Source organism: Stegastes partitus, unplaced genomic scaffold, assembly GCF_000690725.1.
Source record: "Stegastes partitus isolate 25-593 unplaced genomic scaffold, Stegastes_partitus-1.0.2 Scaffold1006, whole genome shotgun sequence".
Lineage (NCBI taxonomy): Eukaryota > Metazoa > Chordata > Actinopteri > Pomacentridae > Stegastes > Stegastes partitus.
The window spans coordinates 214447-225714 of record NW_007578737.1 but is presented as its reverse complement, the minus strand read 5'-3'; the positions used below and the strand labels follow the sequence as shown (position 1 = coordinate 225714).

General features: G+C 40.0%; 1 protein-coding gene across 5 annotated transcripts; it reads left to right on the top strand.

Moving 5' to 3' along the window:
* The first annotated feature begins 2008 nt into the window (after positions 1–2008).
* Positions 2009–10503, top strand: tepsin (TEPSIN adaptor related protein complex 4 accessory protein). 5 transcript variants are annotated; one of them, XM_008294913.1, is made up of 13 exons: positions 2009–2095; positions 2537–2609; positions 4128–4219; positions 4322–4415; positions 4506–4573; positions 4675–4756; positions 6335–6406; positions 6503–6691; positions 6903–7086; positions 8168–8281; positions 8388–8466; positions 8554–8688; positions 8806–10503. In XM_008294913.1, exons 1-13 carry the CDS (start codon positions 2057–2059, stop codon positions 9436–9438), a joined length of 1854 nt encoding a protein of 617 aa, XP_008293135.1. In that variant the 5' UTR covers positions 2009–2056; the 3' UTR covers positions 9439–10503. The 5 variants fall into 5 exon arrangements, with proteins under 5 accessions (XP_008293135.1, XP_008293134.1, XP_008293133.1 ...); XM_008294912.1 differs by having other exon boundaries at positions 6900–7086; XM_008294911.1 differs by having other exon boundaries at positions 6500–6691.
* Positions 10504–11268: the final 765 nt, after the last annotated feature.

Sequence of the window (11268 nt, the reverse complement as noted above, 5' to 3'; positions counted from 1 at the left end):
TGTTCAAGTTGGTCGTCTGAATGTGCTGCTCCTACAAAGTCTGAGCAGTTCACTTGGCTCTCTTCTTGGCCTGTAATTAAGACAATAAGGGAATCAATCACCACTGTGTTCAGAAAAAACACTACCAGGAACACTGCTTTGGGACTTACTGCATTCGCAAAGCAGGTCTTCAGTGCTTCAAACTCTCTGGCACACAGGTCCTTCTTCAGCTCCTCTCTGCCTTTCGTGGACGCTGCGACACACTTTCCGTACACTGCTGCCTGAATCACACGTGTTTGGCATTAGATGAAGGAAATAAGGCCAGTAGTGTGGATAGTGTGACCAGCACACAGACACCGTTAGTGACAAGTGACTGTAAAAAGGCCACCTTAAAATGCAGCTTTGCTTAAATGACACAATGCCACAGATGATAAGAGAAAGACAAGAATGGGTTGTTTCTGGATGCCTGCATGTCAGTTAGGGCCACAGACAGGCACTTGAATGTCCTCAGCTCCTCCATTTGCTGTCCAAGAAATAGTTTCACACAGCTCTGGATGCCAGACAATGTGAGCTTGTCCCTCAAAATGTCCGCCTGCTTCACCAAACTGACCTGACTTAGGATTTTGTGGTTTATGACCCACTTTGAATCTGCCTGTTGTTTTGAATACAGTCCGTACTTGGTTGTTTAATGATATCTATTCTGCTGTAGAGATGCAAAGTGATGGAACAACAAATACTTAAATACTTAATTTAATAAAAATGCTGTGTTTGTATTTGTTTTCAGCATACTTGATGTGTAAGGATTCAAGATTTAACATTTTTATAACAAATTTTAGATAAATTCATTTCATCATTCCATCACTTCTCTCAATTTGTAGTCACTGCATAGTGGTGTCCAACCAATCAACACTGAAGGACAAATGCCGAAAAAAATCACTATTGATCAAACATATGTAACACATAAATAAACAAAGATGAAGTTTTGTGTTTTTACAGCAATTTCATATCAATTCCAAACATTGGTTATTGGTATCTTACATCACTAGAAATTGGTATCGACTCTGAAAAAATCCATTACAGTCAACCCAAATAAAGGAGTATGTGGATACAGCATATTTGTGTATGTCAGTGTAATATTTTCTTATTCTAGTGCTGAACTACTGTTCATTCTTCTGAATATGCTTATTTCTTTTTACAGTTTATGGTTTGTTTCATTATTTAAAGCTGTAATTTATTGTACAACTCCACAGTATGTTAAGTAATGACAGCAAAACTCAACTAAACCCAAGTCCATATATATTAGTAAACACAGAATCATTTTTTCTAAACATACAAATAGTGGTTTATAGTCAAAACATTGGACCAATGGGTTTAAATAAATCTATTTATGTCTCTATATTTGCCTGATAATTTCATAACTGGCATGTTTTTGTAACCTGTACTATGTAATATAGAGTGATGACAGATAATGATAATGATAGAAACCTAAATGGACGGACTTTTAAGAAGAAGAGAACCGTTTCTGAGTTCAGAACATTTCCCACCAACCCTCCCCAGTCTCAGCTTACCTCGTCCGAACACTGCGCTAGAAGTTCGGGGAAGCGTCTCAATCTCTCCCGGCTACGACTCCACACATTGGACCCGGACATGGTGCTGCTCCGGCACTAACAGCAATACTTTGATTTTTTTTTTTAGGTCAACAATAAAGAAGAACTGATAATTCCAAAGCTGCTTCACAGTTTGCGAAACACATTTAATTGAAAGTTACATATCAACCGGCAGACGAGGTACCCGTGAAGACCACGGACGGCGCCATATTGTTGACCCTGTCGACAATTCAACGTCCGGCAGAATATTTGGAAATACGATTCGGTCGTCGGCCTGTCAATCAAAGGGGTGGCTGCCGCTATCCAGAAGCTGATTCGCTGTTTTCCGACCTCTAGGGGAAACAGAGCACCAATCGTCTGAAGGCTTGCTGCTTGATGCTCTGTGATTGGCTAGCTGTCACCTCGAGCCCCGCCTTCAACTCGTAGCCCCAGGAGGAAGATGAGTAACCCGCAGCTAGGATTGCTAAATCATGGCAACATTCATGGAACGGTTAGCTTTTCTCCAGAAAGTAAGTCACATTTACAGTCCTTACTTCTTGACAGAAGTATGAGCAGGTAAACGAAGCATGTGGAATACGAGGTAGCGCTGACGTGTCCATTTAAAGCGGTTAAGCTGTGCGAAACCATAGCTTGCTGTTAGCCTGCTAGCTAACAGCATGATCTAACATATTTGGTGATGGCTTGTTATGTTTTGCTGGACATGTCAGGTTGTTTCATTAGAGGTTAAACTCAGCAGACAGTCACTGGTCACTGGTGTAGCCCTCAGCTTGCGGTAAACTAAACTGGCACACCCTGGTGCCATGCCAAGTTTTGTATTCGTGTCAGAGTCTGTGTCACTGCTAATTAAGCTGAGAAATGGTTTGTGGTCAGTGCAGTTGCTGTGGGAAATAAGATGTGGCACTAATCTTGCAATCTAGACTTTTGTTGATCATCTGTCCTACCTATTTAAGGTGCCCACCCTGATGAAGGCTACGGCAGATGATGAAAACCCTTGTCCTGGCTACCTGTTCCAAGAGATTGGAAGTATCCTTTAGCAGCTTAAGTTGTGGTTGAACAAACAGTCCTGCACATGCTGGCCTCTGTCACCACTGAAGGCTGTACGAATAATAACACATCACTAACAACAACAACAACAATACTACTACTACTACTAATAAAAATAATAATAATAATAATTGTTTTGTTTATATTGTACTTTCTAAATCCATATTTTAAGGTGTTGCACAAAGTAGACATGTAAACTAGAGGGATCAAAACAAGCAGGCAAATATGTAAAAGAACAAAACAGACCAACATAGTAGACAGTAGATAGTAGGGCTGCAACAAACAACTATTTCCATTGTTAATTAACCTGTTCATTATTTCCTCAATTGATCTATTCGTTAGTTTGGTCTATGAAATATCAGAAAATGGTGAAAAATGTCAACCAGTGCTTCCCAAAGCCCCAAATGACAAATGTCTCTTTAGTCCACAGCCCAAAGACACTTAGTTTACTGTCATAAAGGAGTAAAGAAACCGGACAATATTCCAATTTAAGAAGTTGGAAGCACAGAATTTAGACATCAAAAGTCTTGATGTTGCCACTCTGAGATCATCTGGGAGGAAATTTCATAAGACAAGGGCACGAACAGCAGAGGCCTGATCACCTTTGTTCAGAAAGTGAGATTCAGAAACAGAACGTTCCTGCTAGATCAGGCTTATGAGGGGTTTAAAGACCACACATGTAATTGTTGCCATGATGTAAGGAATTCCAAAAAGCAATATTATCTTAAGATCAATACTGAAACTAACTTGTAACCAGTAAAGGGAACTGGAGTAATGTGGTCACTTCTGCAGGAATGAGTTAAAAGCAGAGCAGCAGCATTTTAGAATATTTGAAACCTATGAATGTTTCTCTTACTGATACCGAAGGAATAGGAAAGTGCAGTACAGTAATCGAGTCTGGAGGGGATGCATGAATGACCTCTAAGTCTGAAAAAGAAAGAAATCTTAAAGTTAAAGTTTAGCCTAAACTGAACGAAAACGTATCCAGAGTGGACATGAGCATCTGCATGCTGTAGTGCAATACTGCTATAAAGAATGCAGGAAGTGTATTATGCAATATATTGTATGCAAGTAGATTAATATTAGCTTTTAACTGTAAAAAAGAGGGAAATGTTTTGTCCATTTTAAAAGATTCATAATGATAAATACTGGAAATATACTGTGGTTAAATTGAGGTTCAAACTGCTAAATAATATGTCACATAATGCAGCTAAGTCACGTAAGAATTGTAGAACTTTAAAGTGGAGGATTGCAGTTCAACAGAAGTCTTTAACTCTTAAAAATCCTGAACTAACACAATACAAATGATCAGTTTGTAATCCAGCATTTGATTTTGAATCCTAATGTAGACAAAACCTGCAAAAATAAAAAATAAAAAATGGAGCAGATGTATTAATGTCCCCAAAATGTTTATTACATTATCATGTCATCACAGTCTGTTGAGTGGTGTTTAATATGTGATGAAGCATTTTACCCTTAACCGTCATCACACTGTAGAAATCTCTCATGAGTCTTCAGGTTGTGGTCAGTGTTTGTTGGAATACCTGCTGGAGAGGCTACAAGTAGAGTCCTGTCATGTCAAACTCAAGGTGAGAGCACTTCTCAGCGTCCATAACATGGAGAGTTGCTTTAAGCTTTTTCCCGTTTTTCCTCTCTATGAATGACTTGTGTTGTTGCTTCTGCTGTGTCAGGTGCTCAAGATCTTTGTCCATCTCTGTGGTCATGGCTCAAACTATTTCCTCACAGAACTCAGAAGAAACTCCACCTTTATCCAGCAAGCGTCCGGTAAGACATCAGTGACTTGTGATTTTTAGCTTTGTTTCACAGTCATCACTCTGTGGCTGCTCTGTTACATGAATATTCATGTTTGTGCAGTTTACAGCGGCCCTCCTGATCCCATCCACGGCACGGCGCTGTACCAGAAAGTTAGGAACACAGCACAGGTAAAACATAGGTTGTAAATCATCATCTAAATATTACAAAGTCAATTACACATCTGTGGCCGGTACTGTATAAATAAATATATTTTACTTTTTATTTACAGGAGGTGGCCCGGTTACTTTTTACAGATGCAGTTTCCACCAGAAGTGGCATCTCTCCGTTCAGCCTCGCTCCCCCAACAATGGGTGAGTAAAGAACATCTCGTGACACTTGACACTGTCCTACAGGATTATGCAGCAATTATTAGCCAGTATTTAATCTGGCTATTTTAATTTGAATGTTTTATTATGTTATTTGTCCCATCTGGACTGTTTAAAAGAGACTGACACATAGCAGCTAATGCTTTCTTTATGACAAATAATACAAATGATCTGGGGAAGGTGTGTTTGTGTTTAAATGTTAAGCTTCATTAAATATGCAGGAGAGCGGGTGTCTGTTATCAGTCAAACAAAACACTTGACCTCACCTCAAAAATAATTTTGTTGCCTTGACAATCTTTTCAATTGATTCTGCGTGTGAAGAGTCATCTCACACCCACAGTGCTCTTTGAGAAAAATGAGTCAGCATCAGCCAAAAACACACAAAAAAGTCACCTGTTGTTGAAAAGGTAACCTAAAATAGAATAAGTGGAATCTTTAAAAATTATGTTTTTTACTTGTAAAATAAGAAATTAAATATGAGGCTTAATACATTTGTGTATTTTAATAAGTTCAAACCAAATCAAACCTTTTGGACCCTTGTTGGATCCCCTAATGTGTGTTCTCTGTGTGAAAGCACCGTATATCAAATGTATTTACATAACTGATTTTAATTCAGGGGCAGAGGTCTGGAACAACTGCATTTAATCAGCTCACTTATAACAAAAGACATTCTAGTTCAAGACAGTCGAGATAGTCTGCGTGGATTCTGTTTACTGTTCACCTGCAATCAGCGTGACCCCCGGAACAAACACCACATCTCTCCTGATTCCACAAACATGAACCTGAGCTCATTTATTTATGACTCAAACATATTCTTCCATTTGCAGAAGGTGAAGAAATTGAGTCCGAGACACTTTCTGTGTCTGTGATTTAGGAGATAAAAGTAAATTCTCTGGTGTAACATTAATGTGTGACCTCTACAGTCAACGAAAGGAAAATAAGCCACAATTAAAACCACAGTTATTTGGAGACAGGCTTGCTGTAAAAAGCTCCTGCTACAATTTATTGATCATTACAAAATGGATTTCAAAATAGTGAATTTTTTGTTTCTTACAGAATTTGTTTTGCACAAACAATTAGTTTTGGTGAATTTTTAAATACGGCATGCATATTGATATTATTTTGTTGAATATAAGACACGATTTTAAGCCTAGTTTGGGTTAAGTTTTAATGTCATGCCAAAGATGAGTAGTTCAAGGACCATCAAATAATTGAAAATCCAACCATTTTTTTCTATTTTTACAGTTTCTGGCTCTGATAAATGGTGTAACTTCTTTAAAAAAAAAAATAGCATGCCTTTAAAAATGTATTTCAAAATGGTTAATGGTACACTTTGTAACATATTGCATTCATATCACGAGATACGACCTAATACCAGATTGACTTACAGTTCGGTCTGGACCTTGAAAAGCACCGCTATACATCATCATAGACCTGACCTCAGGTACCATATAATGAGCAAATATGAGACGAGCTTTTAGTCTTTTTTAGTCAGTTACATAAGACTCTCAGTCATTGTATTTCACGGCGAGTACAATAGATCCTCTGTGTCCTTCTGCTCAGGTATGGGATCGGCATCTTCCCACAGGTCAGGAATGCAGGGTTTTGGATACAGTCCAGGGAAGCAGGCGACAGGTGAGCGATGCACACTTCACCGTACGCACAAATCAAATCGTTCCGTGTGTAAATGTCTGTTTCTCCCTTATCTCTGTACCTGTTCCCTTCCAGTAGGCAGTGACTCAATACTGGATAAGATCCAGAAAGCCGCCGAGGTAGTGGCCAGTGCCGTCCTCCCGCCGACTGAGCACCAGGGCATCCGTCTCCATGACAACCATTACCGGGCCGTGGTGGCGCCTTCTGCACCGATAGAGGTGGCCGTCCCAGCGTGCGCCTATAACCTGCCTGCTTGTGGACCAAAAGGTCAGACATGAATGAAAGATTCTAAATAGAAACATTTTCTTTGTGTCACAAATGAGCTGTTTGCAAATGTTGAGGCACCCTAAGGGTAAAATACATACGCTGGCAACTTCAAGAATAAAAAAATACAACCCCTGCAGCAAACTGATTTTCATAATATAAGCCTTTCTTCAAATGGCGTCTCAGACTTACCATGTGTCTTCACCACCAGCAGTGACCAAGCGGTGTCCAGGGCAGGTGGGAGGCGGCTGGGAGGAGACGGACAGCGGCAACAGCTCCTCTCACAACTCCTCTCAGGACATCGCTGCCAACAGCAGGGCCTCGGTGGGCAGCAAGTCAGCTGGAACGGGGAGCCAGTCGGGGGCCAGCAGAGAGAGCAGCGGGGACCTATCGGAGCGGTCAGTGGCAAAGTTGGCCTGGTAATCCAGCAATTTTCAGCCCAGTGTAGTGGCACGTGAGAGCTGCTAGATTCCTCTCTGAAAGTACCTTTTTGTACTTTACATATTTCAGAGGACATTATTTCCAGGTTGGCTAGCGGAGATTAACCCTCTGAAATCCATGCAGTTACTGGGCATGTTTTGCTTCCCACACATTTTAAATCACTCTGGGCTCATCTTTCACTGCAGTGTAAAGTCCTGCACCTGTATGGAAACAACAGCCGTAAGCAGAGAGAACTCAAACATGTATTTTGGGCTGTGTAATACTATAAATCCTGAAAAACAAGAACACATTTGAGTTAAGTTTTTGGGGATTTATTTTATACAAATTGATCAAATCTGGAATCAACAGGATTTTTTTCAGGGGCCCACAGATGTTACCAATATTGGAAAAAGACAGATGTGATGCTACATAACACAAATATTTTACTACTCCCATTTTTAATTAGCTTCCATGCTTTTTTCCTCTCTACTCTGTGTACACACGCAGCCTGCAGTTCAGCCCAGTTTAGCCAAAAGTCAATGATTTTTTTTAGCATGTTGATGTGAATCCCTCATCACTGCATGGTTGTGTCAGGCAAGTCTTTGTTTTTTGCCCGGGGCGCATGGTGTATTTTTGACTTAAGTTTTTAAATGAGACTTGTAGAATAAAATCCTTTTTGTTGAAATATCACAGTTTCAGGCCTGTGTTTGGTTCATTTTTAATGGTACGTCACAGATGAGCAGCTTAAGGACCTACAAAAAGTTGAAAATCCAAAGACTGTGTCTGTTTTTACAATTTTTGACTCTGATAAATGAAGTAATTTTTCTTTGTTTACATTTTTTTTTTAATTTATTAATTAAAAAAAGAGATGAAACAACTTATCTTTCAAACCTGCCAGTGGGTTTTAGGATTCAGGGGGTTAAACTTTAAATGCCTTTTTAGCACTGATGTCCCTTTTCTTGTATGATTAATAGAATATTTTTGAGCTACGTACGCATAAGATTCTCACTTTCTCAGCCTTCATTGTCATTTCCCTCTCATATGCTGTGTGCTCTGCAGGGTGGAAGCCCTGCAGTTGGGGGACTGTGGTCAGGAGATGGCACTCATCAACAGACTGACTGAAGGCTCCAGAGTTTTCCTGTCCAGAGAGGAGAGCCAACTCTTTATCAAGGAGTCAGTGTATCTAAAATCACACTAAGAAAACAGCAACATGGGCTGATTCTTCTTTTAGGAACTGGTTGGAATTCGTGGCTGATTTCTGTCTTGCTTCATCCGTCAGGTGCTTTATTCTCAACTGTGAGGTCGTGGTGGAGTTACTCTCAAGCAAGCTTCAAGATCCTTCATATACTATTAAGATGGTAGCAATGATTCACTGATTTAATTAAAGTTTGATTTCTGATGTCTTACGTTTTCCCTGATAGAGTTGTGTTTCTGTATTCCTGCAGCGGGCGCTGTGTGCTGTCGCTTGCCTCATGACCTCTGACCTTCTCTCTTTGGAACAAATGTTTGGAGCTACACAACGCAGACTTCGCCAGCTGAGTGAAGGGCCTCCAGGACCCGTGGCAAACAAGGCCACCAAGGTAAGAGAGGCAGAAATGGGAAGCTACACACTGTGAAGACTGATAAGACAGAACTGGAAAATACTAAAAGTGAGGGTGCTTTTTTTTTTTTTTTTTGTGCTTATCTCCTCTTACCAGATCTTGCGACAGTTTGAGGCTCTGATGGGCGGACCTCCACCTCCTACCAGGCAGGATGCAGCGAGCAGTAACCATCAGGCGACCATTAATCACACATCTACATACCCCGACAGTTTACTACCGACGCACTCGGCTGAAAACCTTCAACTTTATCGGCCCGACAGCTCACCCGCAGATGTCACCCCGACACCAAATCGTCCATCTTCCCCTTCTAGTGTGGACCCGGCTCAGAGCAGCTCCACGGGGGAGCTGACGGATAATGAGGAGCGAGAATTAGTGGAAAATCAGGTGCAGCCAGTCAGGACTGCTGAGGTGAAAGTGGCTGCTGAAGATCCACTGCTCATCAGAGACAAAAGCCCCCCTCCTGCCCAGAGCGAGCCGCCCCATTGGGGCACACTGTCGCTGTTCAGTGGTATGGAGCTGGTGACCAAAGGGAGGCCGCTGCTTGAAAGACAAACATCCCAAACAGAGTCGGACAAAGTAGACGACATCTTAAGGGAGAACCAAACTGACTGTTCGGTGAACTCATCTACAACTTGCGTAGAACCCACCGAGGACGCTCCCTCAAATTGCAATTCCGTTGCATCTAATAGCAGTCAGACAGTATCAGCTTTCTCATTTCTCAACTTTTGACCGCTGACCAACTTTTTTTAGAGCTGCAAACTTTAAACCAATGATGTCATTATGTTTATCCTTCGAGAAATCTATTTAACAAAGAAAGATCGGACCTGTTAAGTCGTCACTATATGTAGAAAGCAGATTTAGATTCTGTTTGGTTTTTCGGTTATCTGTGTGCCTCCTCAGAAGCTGGTTTTAAGCAGCCAAATGGGTAAAGAGAGATTTAGGACTCCTTAATGTCGTCCTTTTAAACTGCAAACGAAAGCAATCCGCAATCCCCAAAACTGTCATTTCAGTGGCTATGTTGTTAGTTGGCTGAGGTTTAATTTCTCAACAGTGTTTCATGAGTATAGTTGTCATGAATTAGAGGTTATTATTCTGTTTTACAAAGTCAGAGAACAGTAACTACGGAAGCAGCGAGAAAAAGGATTTGAAGGCTTTTATCCCAAACTGTACTCATCGTGGTGTAAAACCTCAACTTTAAGCTCCTTAAGGCTGATTATTAATCGCCACTGACTTTTCACAAAGCCTAAAAAAGAATTTAATACAATTATTAATTTAAAGAATTCAAGCAAAACATGGTGTCGTTAAGAAGTTTTTATAAGAATCAAGTGAATTTGACTGTAGTCAGAGGCGGCTAGTTTGTCTCTCTGTTCTTCTTATTTGCAAACCAATTTACTAAAATGTTGTGGAGCCAGTAGTGGAATGTAACTAAGTACATTTACTCAAGTACTGTACTTAGGTACAAACTAGAGATACTTGTACTTGACTTGAGTCTTTTAAAGACGCTTTCTACTTCTCCTTCACTGCATTTCAGAGTGAAGTGTTCAACTTTATACTTCACTACATTTGTGTTTTAATTAGTAATAGAGCTTTCATTACTTTGCAGTAACTTAACATATGAAGAGATGTTTTGTTATTTAAATGTCCAACAGGTTGTACAAGTACAGCTGAATTGAAACCATTAGTCATTCAGTGGACGAGTTCATTTCATAAACCAACGATCAATCGATTGATTAAGAAAATAATTAGCAGCATTAATCCCTGATGAAAGTAATCATTAGTTTCAGTCCTGTACAGAGTAGTTCAAAATGAGCTCGACTGTAAATTTCTGCTTCTACATTCATACATAAGTAATGATGATTTCACTATATAATGTATAGTAACAGTTACAGGGGATTTTACCTTAAAAAGTTACTCTTATTTTTAATATACTGAGCCCATTTTTGGGACAGTTCTTAGACAGTTTTGCCCATTTAACACTCCTTTTAATCACAACAATCACACACTGCAACGACAAAATAATGTTTGTACTGACAAGTAAAATGTTGAGAAGTCTGACTCGGTTTCGATCAAACTCGTAGTTACTGTGTCTCGGCTTTGTATCGCAGCACTGAAGGTTGCTTTATCTCAGGATTTCTTTTAAGTAACAACTTACACCTCTGCAGCACGTCCTGAACCTCCGAGGGAGAGCCCCTCGATTTGTAATTTTGCACTACAGTTGCTTTTCTTACGAAGTCAAACCTAAAATGAGAGTTGTCTTCCATTATTTTTGGTACTAAGCTATTATGTCAACGTCAATGTTATGAGTCTTAGTTTACAAGTTATTTATTATGTCTAACCTGTATCGACTGAAACGTGCCCATGAGAGTGGTTGTAGAGTGCATGAATAAAAAAAACTGATGTGGGGTTGGAACGAATGCAGGAGTTAATTACTGAGATGTTCTGTGTGCATAATTAATGTATGGAATTGTGTGTGATAAAACATCAGCAGTAAAAAAATACTGCAAATATCTGCAACTTAATGAGCGGTTTCTGGTGTCATCAAAGGAAATTGCCTTCACT